This window comes from Oreochromis niloticus, linkage group LG18, assembly GCF_001858045.2.
Source record: "Oreochromis niloticus isolate F11D_XX linkage group LG18, O_niloticus_UMD_NMBU, whole genome shotgun sequence".
NCBI lineage: Eukaryota > Metazoa > Chordata > Actinopteri > Cichliformes > Cichlidae > Oreochromis > Oreochromis niloticus.
Genome location: NC_031982.2, coordinates 20,780,012 through 20,806,349, shown reverse-complemented (window position 1 = coordinate 20,806,349; position 26,338 = coordinate 20,780,012). Strand labels below are relative to the sequence as shown.

Sequence of the window (26,338 nt, the reverse complement as noted above, 5' to 3'; positions counted from 1 at the left end):
AAAGACAATGAAAAGAGCCGATAGGGAAGAGATGCCAAATCAATTTTCCAATTCATCAAAGATAGTCCTTTTACAATAAATAGACATTCAGGTATTGGTGTTAGCTTAGCCGGATGATTCTAAATTGTGAGAATGGTGAGAATGGGAATGGGAATGTTTGTCTGTCTGTCTGTTGGCCCTGCGTGAGACTGGCGACCTGTCCAGGGTGTAGCCTGCCTGTCCTTCTACTGTAGCTGGGACAAGCTCCAGCCTCCTCGCGACCATGATAATCAGATAATCGGAAGAGAATGGATGGATGGATGGACAGAAGTATGTGTCTAATTTATTAATATGTAACCCTTAGTAAACACAAATGACATTTGATGTCACTTCATGGCTGTTATTTAACCTACCTACCCAGATGCTGAGTGTTAAGAAGAGTCTGAGCAGTAACTAGGACAGAAAAGTCAATAATGTGAATAAATGCACACTGATTTTGTGCGTGCTTGTTTGTGTCTGTGGTCACTTTGGTGTTTTTATCCTTATGAGACTGCTGAACTAACAACAAGAGCTTTTTTTTTTCCAAATAAATTCTGATTCAGACCTCTTTGAGTACCCCAGATATTTAATGTTAGTCAGTTGTTTTGTAATCCTTTTATTTAGCTTGGATTTTTTACGTGAAATGGTCCCTTTATTTAAGTAGCCATCAAATTCTTACGTTATTGAATTCTAACAACTGGTTTTGAATTCCCTGCACTAATTTTTTACTTTCTATTATGAATTTGAACTCTTAAACGGTTTTACATTGCATTTATTTTATATAGTGTATCGTGTATATCCAGTATTAGACTGTATTAAGCTTTCTCTTTTACATTGCATTTATTTTATATAGTGTATCGTGTATATCCAGTATTAGACTGTATTAAGCTTTCTCTTTTACATTGCATTTATTTTATATATCATGTGTATTCCGTGTCATGTAAACATATCATGTTTTCAGCTTGTGTTTGTTTATGGTGTGTCTCAACCAAACTAGAACAGACCTCGGCCATACACCGTGGTTAGTCAGCCGTCAATCATTTCCAGAGCCCGCCCCCCAACGACAGCACGTTTCTGCTATACTACTGATAAACTGGACAGTCCGGACAATTTTATACATCAAGTACGTGTTTTGTATTGTGATTTATTTAACACCGAAGTCTTTATCCTTATTTACAACCAAAGTAGGATGATTAGTGACAGAAATGTAGATGAAATAAACCAGGAAACGAGTCGCTGAGAGCAGGTGCATGTCCATCCTGTAGCGCTCGCTAAGGTTTTGACAAATCGATGTTTATGTCGCGGTTTGTTGCATTTTAAAGTGATACGAGTCAACTTTATAGGCTCGTCATGGCGGCGGTGGATAAATCTAGACAAATCTTGTTCCAGTGCGCTCTGACAAAGACGATGTAGCGACAAATTGTGACCTGTCGTTGTCCCTTAGTACATGCAGTTAAATTTTGTTAACTTTACTGTTACTGCGTTTTACAGCCACCAGAGCCTTCATGAACCTCCTACTTTACAGCAGGAGGAACTAATTTAGGACTGCACTGTTTACCCCCGAGTGTTTTCGGTGTGTGTGTGTGTTCTTGAGAACTCGTGATGACGTGCTAGATAACTTGAATTTCCCTTTTTTTTTTATCCCTCTATGAAGAATTGCCTGAGTACATCCCTACAATGGCCTCCATCTCATCAGTTGGGGATAAACAGTTGCAGAGGATAATCAGAGATCTGCATGGTAATCAAGCTCTCCACACATACAGCAAACCCCATATGTGCGTTACAGTAGATACAATATCATGCAACATGCATCAGGTGTCTTGTCCAAAGGATTCTGCAATATTTACATCAGTCAAAGATTTTTTTATATGTAAATGTTTGGTTTTTTTTTTTTTTTTTTTTAATCAGATGAACTATACACTAACCAGCTGCAGCATTTACCAGCATCACCAGACAAATACTGTGTCAAGTCTCCACCTGCCACCAAAAAAGCTATGACCTGTCTGAGCTGTTTTGGCAGCTTGTCTGGGAATGTCCTGGGGTGCAAGAATAGGGAATGAGATATGGGTCCAATTTTGTGCAGTTGGTCTAAATTCGGTGTCACCGAGCTTTTCGTGTACTTTATTCATAGCTGAAGAGTTTGAGTTTTTGCACACCCTCCTGATATGTACAGAACCTTTTTTCATACTGTATATCAACACTATGTGTTCAGATTAAAAAAATAAATAAAACAGTCACATTAAAAATAACTCTGCAAGAATCCTTTTTTTCCCTCACAGAAAACATAAAAAATAATCAATTACAGTAAAGTCCTTTAAAAGCTTTTCAGTATCCAAACCCTACTTGGGCCTCCATAGTGTAAATAGGTCGTGTTTCTGTACATCCCATTGAGTTTAGAGGCTAAGTCAACATACTAGGATCAGTTTTTTTGGTGTGTCTCATAATTCTGCTGTGGGAGGTCACTACCTTGGGGAATATTCTTCTTTTGCAATTATGTTTAAGGTATGTCTTGGTAGTGTCCACATGACCCAAGATTTCCCAGCCAAACATGGTATTATAATGACACGACCAAAGGTATTCACTCCACCTGTCTGTGGCTTGAGTGACGTGGCTGCTTGGTTTAAATGTCACAAAAAATATGGGACAAAAGAAATCTATCTACACAAAATCACATATTTGTGTTTGGGTTAATAATGCTCTTGTTCTTTTTTAAACTGTAGATGCAGTGATAGAGTTAAGTAAGGAACACAGGGAGTGTGGTGAACCCATAACGGACGACTTCGCCAACCTGCACAAGTTCTTCTACAAACTAGAATACCTGCTGCAGGTATGTCGCCATATCAAAGAGAGTAGCATTGGGTAAATTAAACCATAAGTACCTACCACTCCCCCCACACACACACTCTTTCTTGATCGTATGTGCTCACATAGCCCTTAATGGATCGGAGCCAGAGAACGCATCAGTTAATCATAGCATCTCAGCACTTCCATCTAATGCTTGCTTTTCCCTTTATTTCATTCTTTCTTTCTTTTGTGGTTTCACAATTTTATACATTTTGCTGCATAACTGGGGAAGTGGTCACACATTATCCTGACACATATTTCTTAATTGCTTATCAAAGCTATTTCTGTGGAGGCCGTTGCTAGAAAGACAGTTCCTGAGGCATGTCTAGCCATCAAACTATGTGCATGCTTTACCCAATCCAGTTGACTTAAACCTTGGGCCCCGCTCTTTTTCAACCATATCAAGGCACAGTAAGGTTAATCACACCAGGGTATGGCACACAGCGATCACGCTCAGTAAATGCTCTCCAGGATTGTATAGATTGCCTAGTGTGAATACACCATTAGCTTCTGGTGGAAGTGGCTAATTTTAAGGGGATCCCGGTGTAGCCAGTGGATTTCTGAGCAAAGAGATCAATTTCTGCTTGCAGGTCATTAGTAACAAATGCAAGAAATATAAAAAAACAACAACACAGAACTGTTTACCTGGATGGAACAGAAGCCTGGTCAAACATGACTTGTCAGTAGTATTGGGAGTGCTGTAGACTAGTGTTTTTAAGTTGTGAACTCTTAAAATGAAACATTTCACAAGACTCATCTCACAAGCCTTCCTGTATTTAAAGGTTATGAGTCCTGATACCAGTGAGTAATTTCTTTAATGTCCTTGAGCTGTTCTTGTAAAGTCCAAGTTGAGGAAAATACAAATTTGTGTAGCTCAACTATGTCTTTTTCTTTCCCTTAATCTTCTTGATTTATATTAACAACTACTAAACACTAGCAACTCAGTCACAACGCTGATGTAGTACAGTCGACATCACAGAGCACGTTGGATATGAATGCAATAATTTTGTGTCCTTTGTGTCTCTTAGTTTGACCAAAAAGAGAAGACAACCTTTCTTGGCCAGAGAAAAGACTACTGGGATTACTTCTGCGACTGCCTGATTAAGATCAAGGGAGCTAACGATGGCATCCGTTTCGTTAAGTCCATCCCTGAGGTAATCCTCCTCTGCAGCACACGCGTACACTTAGTCAGCCTTCGTGCCTCAGCCCTTCCATGGCGTGAAACACATGCGCACATGTATACAGACAGTGACCGTATAACCATGTAACTAATATTCCGGCCAATCAGGTGCACTAAGGCTCAACGCTGCTAATTCACATGCTATCTTACACTTGTGCCACCTGTTTCTTCCTCCCTTTTTGTCCTGGAAATTCACACTGGTGAGCCTCATACTTCAATAGCTATTCATGATTTGGTCCTAGTTTGTATTGTAATGAATGAGTTTCCTGTTAAACTGTTAGTAATATTTTGTGGTTAAGTGATCAAAGTGTTCTTTGTGAATTGGTTATTAGCATTTACAAGTTATGTTGTTCTATTTATAAAGGTAACAGCTATGACTACGTTCATTATCAGCATATTTCATGATTATTTTCTCTCCCTTTTTAGCCTGTAAGGTGCTTAAAGCATTCAACTAGACGCCGGGCATCCACTTTTATAGATGATAATTTTAGAGTACTGAATTATGTGCCAGATAATTTTTGACTTATCATCTATTTTTTAAACTATTTTTGTAATTCTTTTTCGCAAGCCCGTTAATATTTTTTGCTGTTAAGTAATCATTGATTTGATAACATGAGGAAGACAGATCTGTGTTTTAAAGTTTTTTTGAGGGGGGAGGGGGTGGGGTGTAAATGGGTCAGCGTGTTTATTTTCAGAAGTCACGCGTTCTAGTCAAAAACATCTGACTGATAATTAATAATTAAAAACATTTTTTTACTCTGAAAACCTAAAACATTATTATTTTTTTCTGTTCTTTTACTGTTTTTATTTGCTGTCCATTGGTCACAGACATAAAGACGTCTCCAGCTGGTGTCCGTCTGGTGTATCTGTGTCTCTTATCTTACTTAAATCCCTCCATCTGCCAATGCATTGGAGAGTCTAGGCTTAGAAATAACATTGTACATCTATTCTCTATATGGTGATCATCTTTAAATTTAGATATCTTTAAGCTGAACTAGGAATTATGCAGTAGAATTTAACATTTCATGTTAAATGGCCAAGACTGTTGCTGATGCTATAGGTGCATACGATGTATTTTAGGAAGTAGAAACTGTATTAAGTTTGACCTATTTAACAAGTTAGATAAGAAACACTGGAGATTAGTCCACCTTGGATTGAGTTTGCCAGTGTTGTGCATGTTTATGACAAAAGTGTCTATTTTTGTGTCCTCAGTTGAAGACATCACTGGGGAAAGGAAGGGCTTTCATCCGCTACTCGCTCGTTCACCAGCGTCTTGCTGACACACTGCAGCAATGTTTTATGAATCAGAAGGTCACAAGGTGAGAGGACACATCAGCTCAGATTAACCTAATGTTCACCTAACGCATCGAAATATCGTAACATCTGAGACTAAAAATAATTAGACGATTATGGAGGCACTTTAGTGTTATGTGCAAAAGAGTTCTGTAAATGATGGAAACTGTGAAAACACTATCTGTAACACTGTACAGTGGACACTATATGTGCTTTAGTTACATTGAGCAATTGCTTCTGTGATCACTTCCTAGTGATGTCATTTTCTGTTCTTGGACAAGATGGTGCTAAACATGCCCAAAAACCTGTAACTTTAAACACTTATTTTTAAAATCTAGTTTTAAGTCTGTAGCACTTTATGCAAGCAGGACTCGATGGTATGTTTCATGCCTGCTTTAAGAAAAAAAAAAAACATGATATCAGATTGAATGCTTGACTTAAAAATTGAGATCTATGGACATGTTCCATGGCAATTCAGTTTAGTAAGAATATTAAACTCGTTTCGATGCACACTTAGGCTTAAATAACATTGTTTTCATGGTAGCTGATGATATTGAAATCTAAAAGGTCAGCTTTAATATATTCTGTGCTGCAAGCTGGAAAATGATGATCCACTGATGTACAAAGTGTTTTACGAAATTCTGGATTCTGGGCAGTGGTAAAGCTGATATTGCGCAAATGACTGCAGTAAAGGTTTAATCTCCACTTATCTGAAAAGAAGAAATTATCTACAAAAAACTAACAAAACAAAATTAGGAAAACACAATTTAATAATGGGAGCTAAAAGTATTTCCCTGGACTAACCGATTAATCAATGCTAATTAGAATGTGTAATTCTGTTGATTGCATGCATTTCCTTCATGGCTACATCCAACATGAACAGTGGTTTATCTCTAAATGTCCTAATTCATCAAAGAGTACATGTTATTGAAGATAAATTCATACATTTTATAGTTCGTGACTATGACAATTAGAAAGCTGTTGTCAAGGTGTGTTTTACTCCAGGCATACTGTACTGCTTTATTTTGGATGTTCTTAGGAACTGTGATTCTCCCTTCCTTTTTTATGTCCTATTTCTCCTTTTCGACTGAAGAGACAGCAACCAAAAAAAAACTTGACCATAGACGTACGCAGCGCTGCTCAGTTCCTTTCTTGTCTCAAATCAAAATGTCAGTTTTATTTTTGCTTTAAGGAAAAAAAAGAAGTAGCTTATTCTCCACGCACAGTAAAACTAAACACGGCAGTTTACACCAATGACATGCTAACTTTGCCAGTTTCTCTTCACATAAACAATATTCAAAATATAAAGAAAATAAAAATGCAATTAAAAAAATGCAGGTTTAAGTAATAAGTAAGTAACAAACAAAGAAATTAGTTAAAAAATATAGCTCATCTTAAAAACCAAAGATACAGTATCTGTACCTGTACCTCTCTACCTTTTGCAAATAATGGAAGCGCTGTACAAATTAGATGCAAGTCTAATGGGCCATGTTTGGCAATATAAAAGAGAAAATATTTCACTTATATTTAAATACAGGGGTTCTTGAAAGTATTTTACATTCAGTAGAGATTTAGCGTAGTTAGCAAACACACTGGAATGAGGAACCTCAGGAATGGATCTGAAACAGTTTTGGTGTTTTGGTGGTGGGTGGCAGCTCCTATGTTCGAGCATATAATTCTTCCACTCTGGGGTGCAAAAGCATTTTTCCCAATATGAACTATGAAAAAAACAAAATACCATTTTATTCGACCTTTTGTGCTGGACTGAGTGCACTTAGAAATAGTGCCTAGAAATAGTTTTTCTTTTCTTTTACTTTTTTTAATTTCAAGACTTTGAATACTTCAGTAAAACCTTCCCTGTTTTCAGTCTATAGGCTCAGCTTATGTAAGACAAACCAACTAGATGCTGACTGTGCCATCAGATTTACACTGCAAACATGCTGACAGCTGTTTTATTTAAAGCGTTGTCAGAAAGGGTAGCCTCATTACTTTATGTCTTCATTTTTTGTCTGAATTCTTTTTTTAAATCTTTGAAACCTTTATTTCTCTGTTCTTTAGTTAACGCAAAATGTCTTCTGTTTTTCAGTATATGAGGAAGTGTTTATTATTGTTGATAGAGCAAGGAAAAGGAATAGCAAGGAAATTGATATTTGGTTGCTATAAATACATTACATTTTATACTGTTGGAAAGCCTGTTGGTTTCCCCTTAAACGGTGCCAAATTTGCGAGGAAAATATATTTGGGGGTTGAGCAGCAGAGCCCATAAAAAACTTACCAAATCTTCTCTGCCAGTGCCAGCAGCTTTGTTCTGCTATTGAGACTTGTTTTAAGCTTGAGTCCAGATTTTGATTGTGACAGTTGGATCATAGGGTCAAAGTATGTGGAAGACGCAGAGGCCGTTATACTGATTATTGCACCAATAAGTTAACAGACTTTGGTGGACACAGTGCGATTGTGTGGAGTGGAATTCATTCTCTGGGAAAACGAGGCTTGTCATCATTGGAGGCAATCTCAATGCAGAGAGATATTGAGATATGCAACCAGTGGCAATCCCATATCTCCACAGTATGGGAGCAAACTGTATCTTCCAAGATGACATTGGTGGCCCTCACAGAGTGGAGTTTATCGGAGACTGCCTCCAGAATTTGGGAGTGGATGGAGAGGATGGAATGGCCTGCCAGCAGTTCAACACCACTGGAAATTTTGTGATCAGCTTGGGCATGCTGTTTGTGACAGATTGACCGACACAACCACACTGGTTGACTTGTAACAACACCCAGTCAAAGAACCATCCCACAACAGTGTGTGACCAAGTTCTTGACCAGCATAATGGGGCGGTGCCAGGCTATTGTGTGTGGCTCCTCCACATGCCTCCACTGAGGCCGCTGTTTAATAAACTAACACATTGTTGAATTTGAATGTACAAGTGTTGAATGGATTCTAATGCAACTTTGTGTAGAGTAGAGACATGTTAATAAGAAATTTAAAATTTGCTTTACTTTCACCAAGGTGTTCATGGGTAACTTAATGAGTTACTGGTTGAAAATTAACAAGAAGTCTTATAACTTGGAAACAATTATTATTAAAAGTGTGATGTTTATTGTCAATATGTAAAAGGTACAGCATAAAGATATAAAGATAAAATATCTTGTCACGTTTAACATCTGACCTCTCCAACAAGGTTAACAACAACGAGGTGACAATAATGCTTTATAGTGCTATTTAAAACTATGTTTTTACTGCTATTGTTTCTGTTGACAACGTGTGGGCATAAAGGGAAAGCTTTAATTTGAATATTAGCTTTGTATGCCAATGTCTGTGATGTACATCATACCTTTAAATGTATGTTTTCTGAATGTTTCTCTTTCTCTAGTTGAAATTCTCTGGCTTTTATCTTGTGAATTGTTTTTGCAACTGTATGTATAATTGTTTGGCTCTCTGTACCCTTTATTCATGGTTAATTTTTTTTTGTATTCTTTCAATACAGTGACTGGTATTATGCCCGGAGTCCTTTCCTCAAGTCTCACCTCACTGGAGACATAATCAACAATCTTTATGAACTCAACCAGATCCAATTTGATGTGGCAGCCAGAGGTTATGACCTTGATGCAGATTGGCCAAAATTTGCAAGGTATGTATGTATGAAGAATAGAAGACTAAAAAACTTTATAACACATAATTCTTCAACCTTGAAAACATGTAAGGTCACTAAATAAGTGATCTGATCTCAAAGAGACTAAATAACTAGAGTGAACACATTATTTTTTTGCAAATGTTGAATTGTGGTGAAAGTGTACTGGGTTTTTCACAACTTGAAGTTAACGCCTAATTACAATATCTTATCACCCTGCACATTCACAGTTCTGTCTTTTTGCTGTATTGCTTGTGTGTGTGTCTGTGTGTGTGTGCGTATGTGGGTGTGTGTATTTGTCTGTGTGTGTGTGTGTGGTTGCTGACAGTGTGTGAACTTGGATCATTGTTTCTTCTATCAGCAGCTTTGTCAAAACTTTCTACTTTGTTGTGATCGATTCAAGCAATACTTTCATAACCTTGCTCCTCCGTATTTGTGTGATCTTACATACATATGGAGTGCACTTTCACCAGATCTCCACACCATAAATGCCCTCTACTTTTAAATCACGACTCAATCTGTTCAGAACTGCAAACCCTTCATTGTAACTTGGTCTTAGTCTATTGTTACCTCGATTAGTTTTATAGTTGTGATTTTATTTGTTTACTTTATGTTTTTATTTTGCTGAAATAATGTAAGGTGACCTTGAGGGTTTTTAAAGGTGCCTATAAATAAAATGTATTGTTATTACTGTTTTTTAAAGCTATTAGAAAAGAAGACAGTAGAGCCCTGCACTCTTTTTAAGAAGTTCTTAAAAAGAATTTGCTGCGGTTGTCGATTCTATTTCCAATGAGTAGCATGAAATCATCACTTTCTAATTCCAGAGAAGAAATGTGTACCGACTGAGTGACTTCCTTGCTTGTATTTGTGTAAATTGACTCATATTTTCTCCACTAACAAGATCAGCATAAAAGCTGGACTACATTTCAAATCTGTTCGTCCCTTTAACATACTACTAAAATTAAATGAACTTATCTCAGTTCATCGAATGAACTAATCTCATCTAAAAGTAGACTTTATGGCAGTCTATGGCATTTGTTTTTGTTTGTTATATTAATCATTTCCACAGAATAAAATGCCACTGAGTGTGGGTTCCCACAGTAAAATTATGCAGGATAGTTCCTTTTAAAATGAAGAACTGAGAGTTTTTTAAAATGAACTCAGTTATACTCTGTAAATATTGCATATTTTCTTGGGTTCTTTAAAATCTTGGCATGTTCTTGGTATGTGTATTGTATCTAGGTGTGGTTTTTACTTCCTCTTAACCATATCTAAATAATACAGTTCTTTCTGGTATATATTACAGAAAATTAGTAGAACTTTAAAATAAAGCATTTTCACTGTTTGTCGTTATGTGACCCTAATATTTGGTGTCTCATTAACAAAGGCGAACAATAGGATCTGGCTCCTCAGCTTACCTTTGGAAACCCCCGAGTCGCTGCTCTAGTGTCAACAGCCTGGTTAGCAGTTATTCACACTCACAGGTACACAAAAACTGTTATATCAATATAATTTTCCACAACTTTCTGGTTAAATGTGACTAATGTTTAATGCACCTGACCTCTGCTTTCTTTTTCCATGCACTGAACAGGGTCAGGAGTTCCTTCCAGTCCCAGACTTGAGCCACAGTGGTCTTGATGAACTGGGGGACCCTTCTTCCTGCAGCATTGCAGAGAATCTGCGCATTGAGCTTGACCAGTCCGAGCTCAGACAGCAGGAGCTTTTGGTGCGGGTTCAGGAGTTAGGCAAGGAGGCTGCGGAGCTGAAAGATATTGTAAAGTACCTTCAGGAACAGTTGTCAGCTCAGAAGTCTGCCAATTCGACATCTACAGCAGTCCAAAGTAACCCAGAAACATACAGTGAAGAAAGAGTAAATCACCATCAAACCTGCAGGGAACCGATAAGAAGTGAACTTCAAGATAGACTCAGAACTGCTGAGAACAAAAATATGGAGCTTCTTTCTAAGTTAGATGAGGCTCTTAAAGAAAGGGGCCAACAAACTGCTAGTTACTGTGAATCAGCGTGGAAAATCCAGGAACTCCTGGATAAACTCAAGTCTGTGGAGGAGGAGAGGTTGGAGGCTAAGAGAGAGGCTGAGGACAAGGCGAGGCACTGTGAATGTCTGTCGCAGGAACTAAAACTCAGGGAAGAAGAATTGAGGAATGCTGAGGGGAAGCTAGCTGAAGTAAAAGCTGGAGCTGATGACGAACGGGAGGCGGCGCTCACACGGTTAGAGGAGCTCCAGAGTGCGGTCGGTCGAATTCAGGGGGCACTGACTTTGAAAGAGAAAGAGACAGGGAATTTGAGAGCACAGCTTCAGGACCTGCAGGCCTCACTGGAATGCAGGGAAAGGCAGGCAGAGGAACTGAGAAAAATGCTCCAGGAAGAGAGGGAGGAGGTAGAGAAGCAGTGTAGTCTCAGTAGCAGCCAGAATGAGGAACTTGAGAGCCTGAGCTTGGATTTAAGAAAAACGCTTAAAAGCAGAGAGAAAGAGCTAGCTGCGAGTTCAGAAAGAATCAAACATTTGGAGGAGCAGTTAGATAAGCTAAACGTGGGGAAAGAAACAGTGGCCCCTCGAATTATTGATGATGAAATAACATCCTGCAGTCAATCAGAGAATACTGCAGATGACAAAACACAGTTCAGCAGTCTAATGGAAATAAATGCTAAGCTTCTCCAAACGGTTAGGAAAAGCGAGGTAAGCATTTCTGAGCTAACTGAGAGCAGGGCCACCCTGTTAGACCAGCTAGCTTCTTTGAAGGCGTCTGAGAAGCACCTCAGAAGTAGAGTAGAAGCTGCAAAGATGAGTGTGGAGGACAGAGAGAAAAAGCTTTTAGATGAAAACCTGAAATTGGAGGAGATGGTTCAGAAGGCGTTTATGCAAAGGGAGCAATCTGATGCTCAGTTAAAGAAGCTGGAGCATGAGAATACTGAGCTTCTCGGTAGTCAGTCCACACTGAAGGAACAGTTAGCCACAACTCAACAGGAGCTGGATTCATTCACTGCCAAAGCTGAAAAGTTAGACAAGAACCTTATAGCGTCGCAGAAAAGCCAAGCAGAGTTACTTGAAAAGCTCCAGGAAACCGAAGCTAAGCTAAGAGACCAGACTGTAAAATGTGAGCTTCTCCAAGGTCGAACTGATGAGCTAGAAAGCCGGAGTGGGGAGCTGCATGATGAAAAAGGAGCCGCAGAGAGCAACGAAAAAATGCAAAAGCTTCACAGTGAGCACCAGACTTCCTCAGTGGAATCCAAAGAGGCCCCATTCAGGCTGGTTATAGCTGAGGCACAACTGGAACTCAACGTAAGAGAGGTAACCAGGCTCCAGGAAGAGGTGGTGGAGCTTAGGGCACAACTCCTGTCAGGAAATGAGGAGAGGATGAAAGCTCAGGCCCTGCAGGAGGTGACAGAAGCCTCCAGAGAAGACCTTCGTGTTTTAGTAGAACAACTGAAGGCCCAAGTGGAAGAACTAAACCGCCGGCATGTGGATGAAATTCTTAGATCTCGTGAGCGCGAGGAGGCTCTTATTCGTGAGCGAGATGGCGAGGCACAGGCTCGAGTCGGTCTTGCTGCAGAGGTGACGGCCTCTAGAGAGGAGCTTGATAAGCTTAAGATGCGTTACAATGCTTTGTGTCTGGAGAACAGTGAATCAAGGGAGGCCCTTCACAGAGCCAACACAGAGACCGCAGAACTAGGTGTGCACGTGTGCATGCTGACCGCTGAGAACGAGGAGGCTCGGCTGCGCTGGGAGGGTCAGTCAACAAAGCTGCAGGAGCTGGAGGAGGCAGCTCAGGAAGTAGGAAGACTGAATGCCTGCATGGAGCAGCTGCGCAAGGAGAACCTGGAACTCCGCAGTCAGCTCCCAAACACTGAGGATCTGATGGCATCCAAGGAGAAACTGGAGAAACAGTTGAGGGAGGCCCAACAGGAAGTCGAAGCTGTGCGGGAGATGAACCAGGAAGAGAATCAACAACTCCGGTTGCAGCTCAGCAGTGAAGCTGTGAGCCATGAAAACCAGCTCCAGGTCAGGCAGAGTAAAGTATACATGTACAATGTTACTGTTGTTTTCCCGTTTATGACATACTTCCTTGTAAACAAAACTGTTTCCTATAACCTGAAAAACAGTTTTATGCAGCTTAATTTTTTGAAAGAAATCTGTTAGCAAAATTACAGGTTTCTTTTTTAATGCTAACTTTTGAGCTCTTTCTTTTAATGCAAATTTAGGATTTGTGCACTTTTATCTCGAGTCTGGTCAGTTACAAAAATTCTGATCGTACACGATGAGCTGAAATGACACTAAAGTTGAGCACTCAACAAAAATGACATCGAAACTGCTGCTACGTGCTGCATTTGCAAGTATTAACTTGTAGTTTCCACCACACTGGAGCTGCAGCTTAGTGCTTATAAACACTGAATGAAATTAATTGTTGAAATTTTGCTGTTTAAAATAAATTATTTAGTATTGCCACATAATGTCATTCAGCATCATGTGTTTGAATATATAAAGCAGATTATTCAGGCTTCAGTCACGAGTACATACATAAAGGAAGCCCGATCTAATATAGCATACAAGATCTTAAATGGAGTCCAGACATTTTAGAAAAAAGGTGTTGCTTTTTGAGAAGTGGTCCCAATTTGCATTTGTACTGCACTTTCATTTACGTGTGAAAGCCTCCCCAGCACTAGAGGAGATTTTCACGCTTTGCGTTTTTGTCAAACTGCCAGAAATTCCGCAAATTATATGTCAGTTCGTGGAAGTTTTTGTCTGCTGCCTACACTTTCCTTTGAAATAATATTAACCTCAAATTGTACAGCAATTTACAGAGCTGTTTGGTGATTCCACTTTTTAATATAGTGAGGTGAGCAACAGAACCTGCACCTGGTTATCGGGGAAAATCACTGGTTATTACAGAGAAATACAAATGCATTCCCATATTCTCAAATAATTTCATCTGCAGTCCTGAGAATAAGTAACCATACCAGTGAACTCTTGGTAAAGTGCAGACACATGCTTTTAAAAAAAGTTGCACAGTCTCACTGCTCTGTACACAAGCAATATAAACAAGTCATTTTTTTTGTTACTACTAAAATATTTAGGCCATGACTTTGAAAATAACCAGAATGTATACGAAGATTTATACCAACTCGGCTAGAGTGCAACTAGATATGTTTTCTACATACCCTGCAGGGCTCGCAAAATCGCTAGCCCGACGTCCCGGGGCTAGCGATTTTTCCAGTCGGGCTACCAAAATCCATCTCAGCCCTGCCCGTCGGGCTATCATAGGAAGGGAAAATATATGTCAATGCTTTTGCATTCTTTCGCAAATGTAGCTGAGTAATTATGTCATTGGCATCGGTGAGCCACTGTCAATATGTGACATATTGAAATCGCGTTTGAATTTGCGCTTGTTTTTTGCTTTCACTTTCACTTTGCGATCGCGCGAACTGTGTGTAGAGAGCGGCAGCACTGATTGGTGAGTGACGATTAATTGCGCACCAATTCCTCTGACATCGTCTTATCACTCATTAGCTTACTATTCAAACGTGACAAGTGAAATCTCCCACAGCAAGCTTAAACACGTGAGAGGTTGATTGCGCAGAGAATCGCTGACCGTTATGTGAGTGCGTGTGTAAAAGCAGGAGGATTTACGCCGGTATTTTAGTTCTGCTGAGCCAAATAAGACAGGTCAGGGTGAAGAAGGCACAGCCAAATAAAAGCCTACCACAAAACGGAAAAGTTATGACAAATCAGACTATGAGGCAAAAAGAAAGCTCAGCTTTTTTGGTTTCATGGACAAAAGAATTTATGTGGCTGGAATATGACGAGCTAAATAACATGATGTTCTGCCGGGTGTGTCGTGAGTTTCATTTCATTTGAGTTGACAAGCGCCTTTGTAACTGGGACCAGTAATTTGAAGAAAGACCCCATCAGAACCCATGAGAAACACAAGAAATGCATTATTGCCCAGTCTGCAATATCTTTCCCAGAACAAACAGCAACTGCAAAAAACATACTAAAAATAAACCAAGCAGAAGCAGAAGTCCTGAAAAATCTTTCAAAAGCGTACTATGTTGCAAAGAGTGAACCACCATTGGCCAAATTTAGCAGTTTTTGCAAACTTCAAAAAGCAAATGGCCTCGATCTTGGTTCCACTTACCCCTTACCTGTGACTTCAGTGGAAATTTCAGATTCAGGATCTGACACAGATTGATTCATGTTCTACACAGTTCTTACAAGTTCATAGAAATTTCTGTTCAATTAGAAACAAGTATTTGAGTTGATGATTGTAATTTTTATACAGTTGTTGTGATTTGTATTTTAACAATTTTCTGATAAATTTTTGTTTCCGTTACAATATTATACTTTAATGTATAATATTGTAAAGGCAACAAAACATTAAAAAATTGCTCTCTTTTTTATTCGGGCTACTTAAAATTATTTTGGGCTACCAAAAACTGAAGAGTGCCTGCCCGAAGGGCTACCAGAGATTTTGAAATTTTGCGAGCCCTGCCCTGCTCAACTGTTTTCAGGTAAGTTCTGATATCACAACTTTAATGATGAATTCTGATTATTTTTTGTCCATCTAGAGCACGATTCAAGAGTTAGAAGATGTTAAATTGCAGCTCCAGACTGAGCATGAGAAGGTAGTTCCCCTGGAGAACAACCTCAAGGGGCTAGAGGTAAGAGGATAAAAAATTCAGTACGTTTTCGCTAACAGAAAGTCCATCCATCCATCCATTTTCTTCTGCTTATCCGGGGCCGAGTCGCGGGGGCAGCAGCCCAAGCAGAGAAGCCCAGACCTCCCTCTCCCCAGCCACCTCCTCCAGCATATCCGGGGGAACACCAAGGCGTTCCCAGGCCAGCCGAGAGATATAATCTCTCCAGCATGTCCTGGGTCTGCCCCGGGGCCTCCTCCCGGTGGGACATGCCCGGAAAACCTTGACCAGGAGGCATCCTTGTCAGATGCCCAAACCACCTCAACTGGCTCCTTTCGATGTGGAGGAGCAGCGGCTCTACTTTGAGCCCCTCCCGAATGGCCGAACTTCGGAGGAAGCCCATTTCCGCCGCTTGTATTCGCAATCTCGTTGTTTCGGTCACTACCCACAGTTCGTGACCATAGGTGAGGGTAGGGGCGTAGATCGACCGGTAAATTGACAGCTTCACTTTTACACTCAGCGCTCTCTTCACCACAACAGACCGGTACAGCGTCCACATCGCTGCAGCCACTGCACCAATCCGTCTGTCGATCTCCCGCTCCCTTCTCCCCTCACTCGTGAACAAGACCCCGAGATACTTAAACTCCTCCACTTGGGTTAAAGAAGAAAGTTAAAGAGCCAAACTACCAACAAGCAGACTCCTCTTAAAAAGAATTTCTGTTGGTTTTTGACCATTAAAACCAACAGGTTATGGTCCTGAGTGGGCAAATCCATGTAAAGAAAACATCTTCTGAATACTGCTTTATGTGAAGCATTTTGTATTTTACATCTCTAATTATTTTAGAGAACTTCCCGGAGATGGTTCTTTGTTTTTTCCACATTTATTATGAAGGCTCTTTGTCAGTTATTCGGCGTCATAAAAACCACCTGAAACTCACTTCGGTTTAATGTTGCAAGAAGATTTTTAGTTGCGGTCAACATGCTGACAGTATTCACATAGTGAAGTGGTTTTACATGTGGAAATGGAACTTCTTTGCTATCTAACACTGACCACACTAAAGTCATCGCTGGAGGATGATGCGTGACAAAATGCATGTGTAGCTTGCGCAGCTCTATCTGCATTTTCGTGTGTGGGGTTGATAAATGGGAATACAAATTGCAGTTCCATTCTGTATATTGCCAATTGAAGTAACCATAATGTTATATTCACAAACATAATTCACAAAGAGCAAGAAATAAGGCTGTGCTTTGCTGTGCTGATTGCAGGCTGAAAATCAGAGATACTGCCGACAGATTGAGGAGAAAAACATCCAGATGGCCGAGTCTGAAAACCTCATCCAGCAGAAAGAAGACGAGATAATCCATCTGAAAGGAAATTTATCAAGGTGAGATACTGTATTCATAATCACACATTCTGAACCAAATTAAAGCTCCTGATGAAAGTTTTTAATCTTGTCTGTTGTGAGCGTTCTAGCCCAGAAACAACCAAATACACATTGTCTTTGTTGGTGGCACGGAGTCGAATCTCTCTGGGTACTCCCGCTTCGTCACGCAGTCTAAAGACACGCATGTTAGGTTAATAGGTGTGAATGAGAGCATGACTGCTTGTCTCTGTGTGTTAGCCACGTGATGACTGTTAGCCTTTCCAGGGTGTACCCTGCTTCTCGCCCAGTGACAGCTGGGATAAGGTCTGCATGGATGGATACAGGAATGCTCCTCCATGTTTTTTTGGTCAGTATGTGTTTGTGCTATATGCAGATCTGAGGAGGCGCTAGCAGTTGCTCAGCGGGCCTGTCAGGAGATGGCTGAAAACCTACGGAGAGTCACACAGGACAAACAGAGCTTTGACATGAAAATGGCTGCTGAACTGGATGATCTTTACCGTACCAAAATCAATTTGGAAGAAAGGCTTGTGGAGCTCATCAGGTATAAACGTCTTTTCTTTTTCCACAGATGAGCTTAATACAAATTCATTTCTGGGGTTTTTTTTTGTTTTTAGTCTTAAGTTCTTTTTTACCTTTCGTTTGGTTATTCTGCAACTATCACATTTCAGTCTGTCTTATAAAATATAATGTTAGCGTTTTAAATAAACTGCCTCCAACCGCCATGTCAGTGATAGAAAAAAAAAACCTAATAATGGAGTTTAAGTTTAAGAACAGTCCATTTATTTTCGTATCAAATTGGCTGTCAAAAATAATTCTACTGGTATCAGCGTAATCTAAATTTCTGGTACCGTGACATCCACACTGGAAGGGTGGATTTTGAGAAGTGTACAAATATGCTTGTGCTTGTTGCAGGGAGAAAGATGCCCTTTGGCAGAAGTCAGATGCTCTGGAGTTTGAGCAGAAGCTGCGGGATGAGGAGTCAGAGAGGGACGTTAACTACTGTCTAGGCTGCCACACTCAGTTCAGCTGGTGGTTCCGCAAGTACAGCTGCAGGTGATGGTCCATCAAAACAGAAACTGCTTGGAAACACCAACCAGTAAAAGCACACTCATTTCTTTCACAGCTTCTCAAGACTCTTGTTTACACCGTGGTTGTGTGATGATTGTTTTCTCACACATTCCTCACTTGGTTTACATTGTGCATTACAAAGCACTTCTACAAACTTAGTTCTGCAAAAGTCTGTGCTTATCCAAAACATGCACACATGTGTAGGCCATGTGAATACATGACCGTGGCCCTCAGTGACCTGAGGGAAGTGAAGACAAAGTCAAAGTGACTATGATACAGAACTCTTTGTGCCTCATAAAGCTCTGTGATCATTATTCAGATATACTCTGTTCTACCACTGAGTGGTATCCCTCACAAATACATCACTCTCAATTCAGCAAATGCACACCTTGCCGGGTACCCGGTTGGACCCTCTTTTGCCTTTAGAGTTGCCTCAAACCTTCATGGCACTAATTCGAGAATTTGCGGGACGTCTCCTGAGCTGAGAGGAGTGGCACTCGGTACAATCTTCTGGTGATGTAATCCGTCCTTTTCAACATTCAGTGTGTTGTAAATTCAGAGATGGGCTTCTGCATAAACTGGTTGTAACAAGTGGTTGCTTTCCTATCAGCTTGAAGCAGCGTTACTATTCACCTCTGACCTCTGGCGAGGCACTTTTACTCGGAACTGTTGCTCATTGTAGAGTTCCTCTTTTTAAAGCCATTGTCTGTAAACCCTACAGATGGCTGTGTGGGAGAATTCCAGTAGATCAGCAGTTTCTTAAACAGTCACACGAACCCGTCTTGCACCAACAACACTGCCAAGTTCAATGCCACTTAAATTTTTCTTCCCTGTTCTGATGCTCTTTTGGAGCTTCAGCAGGCGTCTCAACCACGTTTTCATGCCTAAATGCTCTTCCTTTACTTTTACCTTACATCAGTAGTTCTCAAGCTTTATTCATAAGTCATTTAATTTAGCTTTTTTCCTGTTTATCCACTCCACCTCTGAAGTGGCTGTTATGAGTCACATGTTTTGTCCCATAGCACTGCTTAAGTGTTTTAGATCAGAGACTGCTGACTACCCAGAGGTGAAGGCTGAAAACTAAGGAATGCTTACTTCTTGCAAAATATCACAAGTCCTAGCAGTTACGTTTTTACACTTCTTCTGTTTTTTATGCACTTTTTTTTACCTTTGATAGTTTCATTTCTTTTTGTGCAAATCTATACTTCACATAAAAGGAACTACAACGCACAGGTCAATTCTCTCCAGTGAACATTTCACAGTAAAAGGCGAGTTGCACTAACACACTCTGTCTCAATCTTTTTTCCTTTTTCTAGGCTGTGTGGTCGTCCTTTCTGCTACTACTGTTGCAGCAACACGGTGAGCACCCAGCAGGGTGGCAACAGAGAGCGCTGCTGTAAGGACTGTTACAACCAGCACAGTGCAGTAGTTGAGCGCCACCCGCAGGAAGAAGTGGCTCACAGCACACCGGGAACACCATTTAGGCGCTTGCTGCAGGCTGGCCTGGCTGTAAGCGGTGTTTCAGGTAGTCTCACACACACACACTCACTGGATTAATGTGTCAAAGGATAAAATATTTACATAATTAATTTATATTGGGGACACAGTAGTGATATACACACTACAGTAAGAGCTGAGAATAAAGATCTATGGTGAATATGTAGCTGATCTTTATCTTCTAGGAGCAGGTGGAGGTGACAAACTGGACGATGGCGTTTTTGACATTATCACAGATGAGGAAGTGAGTGGGGTGTACGACAGTGAATCCCTGTCTTTTGTCACCGCTTGCTCGCCTGGACATGGACAGCAGGGGGCAGCACAACTGTAAGTATCTCACACACATTAATGGAGAGATATAGTAAGCAACAGGATTATCAGACACTGCATGGCAGATTAATAACAGCCACCAAAACAGATTTTCTATTTGCACCTTTCCTTTGCAACGCGCCTCCACTGAAACAGTCTACTTAGTGTGCTCCAGTTTAATCACAAACAGCCAGAAAAAAGCACGACTGTGAAAGTGATTATTTGGAAAACTAGTGAGTTTTTTTAATTAATTAGATTTTTTTTTAATTATCAAAACTTGCCCGATGAGGCTTTGGTAGATATGTTTCTTGATGCTTTAGATGTCTACAAGACTGTGAATCAACTGCTTACAAAATTCAGTGTTTTTATTGTAATAACTGTACTGATTTTCTTAAATATTGCCTCCCACGTATGCCCTTCTTAAAAAATATAAAATAACAAAATATAACGAAAGAAGGGGAAGCTCAAGACTGCTGCTCAGTCTCATACATGTATTCAGTCTAGTGTTTTTGTAGGTTTTAAAAAATGCTTGAATAATGAGCCGTAAAGTATGTGTTGATATAAAATATAAATGCCGTTTTGATTAGAAACAGCAGTGCCAGTGCAGGAGACCTCACATCAGAGGATACCGAGGACCTCAGTGCTGCAGTACAGGACGCAGAGATCTGCCTGCTGAAGTCTGGAGAACTGACGTAAGTTTCTGTGAAAGTTACACCTGAAAGCCACAAGTGTAGTAAAGTTGCATTTTGTGAGGTCAAATGTTTGGGTTTTTAATTTTCAGAAGAAGTTTCTCTTGTCTTTTTGTGATAAAAGTGTTGAACTAAATCCTAAAAGGGAACTGAAAAATGAAGCAAATCTGGTTTGGGGGTTCCCAGCTTCTCTAAATATTGTGCAGTACATGTTGCAGATCCATAGTTTCACTTCTGGTGTAACCTGGAGCTGGTTTGTTCGGGGAGTGTGGAAACTTGCTGCTGTTAGCACTGTTTTTCAGTTACAGAGAACACACCTTTGATAAGGTCGAAAACTGTAAACAGGACTTTGAATTTCAACATTTTAAAGGGAAACAGTCTATTTATAGATACTGGGAATGCACTACTTCAAATCTGTAAACATGGTACAAAGCGATTCATATGAACAGATGATTTATGCCACTCAGTGAGTGTCAGATGGGGCCAATCAAGATGAAAATAATTCAAAAAGACTGAAGTGAAATTCCAGACTTTTGTAATCATTTTCTCATCAGCACAAGGGGTGAGTATTTGTAATGAATATTTTTTACAGTTTAACAGAAATATGACCCTGAAGTTACCTATTCCAGCTCCTTAACATTAAATGTGGTGTGTTTCTTAAGGTGTTTGATAGATATCTGAAGACTTTTTTGTGCACAGTGACTGGATAAACTGAAAAAAACCCTGAAAAATATCAACTAAATTGGAAATTAGGATTTTGTTTTAAAAAATGGATAAATGATATGGGATTAAACTGCGTTGGGTACTGCAGTGCCAGTGTTTCAGCATGAAATGTTTTGTTTTGTTCCACACGCTGCAGGTTCTCTGTGCACTTCACGGTGGATGACATCGCAGCGTTTGGCGACAGCCCCCGAGAGCTCTTCATCAAATCCAGCTGTTACAGCACCATCCCCATCACCACGAGCAATCCTGGTCCTACTGTGTCCTGGACCTTCACATCTGAACCAAAGAGCATCTCCTTCAGTGTGGTCTACAGGGAGAGCACCGAGATTCCACTGGAACAAGCCAAGGTGAGAGCCCAGCATGTGTATAACCATGGGTGAAGGACACGTCCTCACAGAGATACATTTCCATCATCGATTTCATTTGGATCCAGTTACAAATAAAGTGCCTGGATTTATTCAACTGTAAACCCATCTCCAAAGGAATATAAACTCACCAGTGAACATTAACATGAACATTTGATCTGATTTGATAGTTATAAAATGAAAAGGGTAAGCAATATGAAAGATTAGAATCGATCTACAGAAAACAGTCGCTCCCATATGCAGCTCATCACAACACTAGGTTTGTTGGTTATCTTTCAAACTGATTTTTTTAGCACTGACTCCGTCTCAGTGTTCTTGATGTTCGACAGGCACAATTTAACAGCTGCTGAACGCGGTGGAGCGTTCAGCAGCTAAATAGCCAGATGTTCCCCTCAGGAGAGGATAGTGACCAAAAGGCGTTACTGCCGTGACTACCGCCACACAAACATGACTCCAAATGAATAGTAATGGATGTGTTAATAGCCAACTTTTAACACTGATGTGATGGGAAAATCAATCTGCCAGTCTGATGTCTTAGAATATGGAGACTTCCTGTGCATGCAGCAGTTGTCTGGGCTAAGCTTTCGGGTCATTACTTACAAATGAAAATGAATTTAAAAAAATGAAGTCGCTGTCAGATGATAGCTGATGGTTTCAGATGTTTTCCGGCAAATGCCACCAATTTTTTGCTTTCTATACAGATCGTTCACCTACGTGCATCCAAAGCTCGCTCAAACCTTATTGGTCAGTGTTTCCCATTTAAATTCTGCCACTGATGGGTTTACATATACACAGATGTACATACAGGTATATGTACACATGCTTTTGTATATAGTTTTGTATTTTTACTTTTATTTTTTTGTATTTTGCATATATTTGTATATATATATATATATGGGGCTAACTAGTTAGCAGTGACTCGACTTTAAAAAATAACAGCAAGAGGCCTCACCTTCTTCTTTCAGCTGCTTCCCTTTAGGGGTCGCCACAGCAGATCATCTGCCTACATCTCACTCTATGCCTAGCATCGCCCTCTGTCACGTCAGCCCTCTGCATACCCTCCTTCACTCCATCCATGAACTTCCTCTCTCTCCTCTCTTCCTCCTGCCTGGAAGCGTCAACATCCTTTGTCCAGTATAGCCAGTATATCCCTCCTCCAAACATGTGCAAACGATCTCAGCCTTGTCATTCATAAAGATGGGTACAAAACTTAAAAATGAGTTGGGTGGGTCACCAAAATAAATTCTCTGTGGGTAACACTGCTTTAGAGCGTGGACTATAAACTGGATCTCGAAATCTGGTCGCTTGCCTAGAGATTGTTTATATTGTTTAACCTTAATAATACTGTGGATGTGTATTTAGCCTAACCGTCTAACCACCAGTGATTGAAGTAAACGTTTGTGTCAGTTTATTTCATCCAAGTCAACAAAACACCTCAGACTGTGGCAGGATTTTTTCTAAATATTTATCAACAATAAATGAAGTCAGAGAGGGACAAGTGGCCTTTCCCAGCCTGCTGATAGTGTGGGGCTGTATTCTGTGACCCCTGATGTAATATGCAGTGTGCATGCAGAAGCAACTGAATTATTCAGTTCATATTTCCTCAGTGATAAAGCAGAGCTAATATTTTATTCTACTGTGGTTCTTATGCAGCCGTAGCAGAGCCGCCCACTGTGTAAGCTGCCCGGCAGCAAACATAAAAATGAGTCAGGACAGGGTTAAAAAAGGTCACGGAGCAGTGGCGAAAGTCCGACAGCTTTTCTGCACATTTATTGGGATTTAGATTCAGTAAGCTGATTCTGAATTGGTTTCAGAGTTGGTAAAATGCTGCCCCCTGTTGCCATCTTGTGTACACAGAAGAAGTCCTTAACCAGGATTTCTCTCCTTTGCTCTCTGCAGGTTTTGATCCCTCTGACCCGTTGTAACTCCCACAAGGAGACAATACAGGGGGAACTAAAGGTCAGAAATCCCGGAGAATACACACTTATCTTTGACAACTCCTTCTCCAGGTTAGTCACACTGTGCTCTAAACAACAACTGTTTAGAATAAGGCTGAACAAAGCAGAACATAAAGCCTTCTCTGTCTCTCCTGTTTGTCAGGTTCATCTCAAAGAAAGTGCTGTATCATCTGAGTCTAGACAAGCCTGTGGTCTACGATGGAACCGACCTCCTCTGAATGTGGCAGGAGCAGCACGAGCATGTGTAACACTGACTTTTTCAAACTGTCAAGGCTCTTTAAGCGCAAAGGTATCACTTCAGTCTTCTGTTGCCGAGCAGCCTCAGCGGAAAGGTCACAGCATTAAAACACATAAAATAATAACAATGTTACACTACGGTATGTCAGCATGCACTTTTATGAAAGCTAGTTTAAACATACATAAGGAAGGATATCCAAAGTCCGGGCGCTTTTGTATTTGAATGTGGCCGACTCCTGAGCGCGCTTAATGTGTGTGTCGGGTGAGGAATGGATTATACAGTTAAAATCTTCTTTTCACAGTATGAGAAGTTTTATGTTTTGATATCCAAAGGTATCAAAATCAAATAAAAAGGGTTGAGAAAGTGTTTATATACTAAAAAAAACAAACTGGGAGGGATGTGTGATTTTTTTTTGCGTAAATAAGTGTCCATAAATACATCTGATAAAGATGCTTTATGAGAAAAAATAATATACAGTAATAATTGTAGTATATTGTTCCCAGAAAAGCTCTGACTGCTGGCAAACACATGCGATTGAGTCATAATCAAACAGGGAGCCTCTTGTTGTGAAAGCGTCTGTGTTTGCAAGCTGAGATCAAATCTAATCACTTGATTTATTAACGGTAAACTTTGATTGTAAAACTTTTCAGTGGAAGAACTCAACTCTGATGTTAACAGAGTCTTAACTGACGCTTCAGTGGACATTAATGCTGCGGTAGAATGAGCCCAGCAGTCCTTTCACATATCTTTCTTACTGTTGCCTTTTCAGCTGTCAGAAATTAGATGAAATGGATGTGTTGCAATCATGACAAAGCTTAACTGGAAGAAACAGAACCACAGGAAGAACCCAGAAAGCATTTGGTTTTATTTATCTTGAGTAAACACGCTTTATTTTAGTGCTTAGTCTCTAGTGGTTGCAGCTGAAGACAGAGGGGAATGTGGCTGCTTGGGTTCTGTGCATGCAAACATTAAGAGTGTGTGCAAGCTTTCCCAACTTCATTAAGCACATATCAAAATGTAAGTTTCAGTGCTTCAGTATGTAGTTGTTTTTTTCCCATCAGTTTAACCATCACTCTTGATGGTTTTACATTTAAAGTGAGCAAAAATGGGACAAATTCTCATGAAACCCATGAAGCTGTTACTGTCTCTAGAAAGAAAAAAGAATCATCTTTAGAATCATTTTCTTGGTTTTTTTGCTGTGTAATGTTCTGGATGAGTTAATTAGTGTTTTGTTATGAGAAATGTGCAAAGCCTGCAGTGCGTCAAACAGAAAACATGAGCCTCAGCCTTCAAATCACACAAGTCCAAAAATTCTGTTACTTTAATACTTGAATTTTTTCATATGTGGACCTTTAAAGGGTTTAATGTGGAAGATAATCCCAGTTTTCAATCCTCTCAGTGTCTCATCATTTAACAATACTGACAGAGTAACACTGATTTAACTGCTTTGCTCTATCCAGAGGTTTTTCAAATCTCTTCCACCATTTTAAACCCATTTTGTAATTTATGTTATGAAGAACTGACAGGAGAAAAGAAAATAAGGAAAAATGCTAATTGATTTTTATACATCCGCTCATTAAGAGTGACATGTTGCCAAATATATTGTCTATTTTACAATTCTTAAATGGGAGTTTCTATTTAAAGACACTGCGACATGACTGCTGTATAATGCACTTTGTGAAAGGGCTTTTTGTCGATATGTATCCCATGAGCCTTTGTGCCAGATGATGAATGAGGGTTTTTTTCTCCTCCATATGTAGGCAGTGTTTGATTGTAGATGTTTACAGCTGGATTTACCAGAGGGAATCTGCCGACATGTCTTATGAGAACTAAATATTTATACTAAATATTTATACTAGAAATGATGTAAGGTTATGGTTAATAAATAAGGATTGCGTGATGAATGTGTGGTTGCTGGTCATTTTAATCTGAAACATATCACTGTGATGCATTTGATAGTCACTTTGTTTTTTAGCCACACTGGTCTGTGGATGTCAATCTGCTCACGATGGAAGTGTCTCGACAACCACCAGAAGAGCTACCATGCACATTCATGCATGTATGGTTTGCAGAGGAGCATTTGATGAATGTTGTGAGGTTAACAAGGAGTAAAAGCTAGCCTGATGTTGAAATCCTCAACTGTGAAGCATTAGAAGGCATGTTTACAGAAAGTAGTTTTGGCCTCTATAGATAGTGTCCCCCTTCATAGATGCTCTGTGGGGGGTGATTTTTGCTTGTAATCTCAGAGGAGCTACGCTGTAAACAACAGGGTTTCAGTGCTGGAGCTGATACAGTGATCATCATGGGGAATGTTTGATGAGCTCGGTGAGCTGATTAAGACCAGAGGGAACTCTGTGAGTTTGATGCGCTCCATGCGGCGCTGTACCAGGACTGTCACGCCCTGACTGCACCGACCACAGCATGATCATACCGGGCTGTACGACTTCTATGGCGGACAGGAACTTGAAGCTGCTAACAGCAATCTT

General features: G+C 40.1%; 1 protein-coding gene across 2 annotated transcripts; it reads left to right on the top strand.

Annotated features, from left to right (window-relative positions):
* Positions 1-1,001: 1,001 nt before the first annotated feature.
* On the top strand, positions 1,002-25,756 carry fyco1b (FYVE and coiled-coil domain autophagy adaptor 1b). Of its 2 annotated transcripts, none has more exons than XM_005476492.4 (18): positions 1,002-1,141; positions 1,673-1,756; positions 2,739-2,845; positions 3,891-4,016; positions 5,255-5,361; positions 8,823-8,966; positions 10,354-10,450; positions 10,558-12,987; positions 15,552-15,644; positions 16,887-17,005; positions 17,379-17,546; positions 17,918-18,058; positions 19,390-19,598; positions 19,756-19,897; positions 20,473-20,571; positions 21,428-21,638; positions 23,556-23,665; positions 23,757-25,756. In XM_005476492.4, exons 2-18 carry the CDS (start codon positions 1,696-1,698, stop codon positions 23,830-23,832), a joined length of 4,440 nt encoding a protein of 1,479 aa, XP_005476549.1. In that variant the 5' UTR covers positions 1,002-1,141; positions 1,673-1,695; the 3' UTR covers positions 23,833-25,756. The 2 variants fall into 2 exon arrangements, with proteins under 2 accessions (XP_005476549.1, XP_005476546.1); XM_005476489.4 differs by having other exon boundaries at positions 20,467-20,571.
* Positions 25,757-26,338: the final 582 nt, after the last annotated feature.

Excerpts from the sequence above, each read along its gene's own strand:
- fyco1b (XM_005476489.4), top strand. The coding sequence starts at position 1,696 with ATGGCCTCCATCTCATCAGTTGGGGATAAACAGTTGCAGAGGATAATC. Across the intron at positions 12,988-15,551 it reads GCCATGAAAACCAGCTCCAG|AGCACGATTCAAGAGTTAGA; the intron begins GTCAGGCAGAGT and ends TTGTCCATCTAG. Across the intron at positions 17,006-17,378 it reads CTGAAAGGAAATTTATCAAG|ATCTGAGGAGGCGCTAGCAG; the intron begins GTGAGATACTGT and ends TGCTATATGCAG.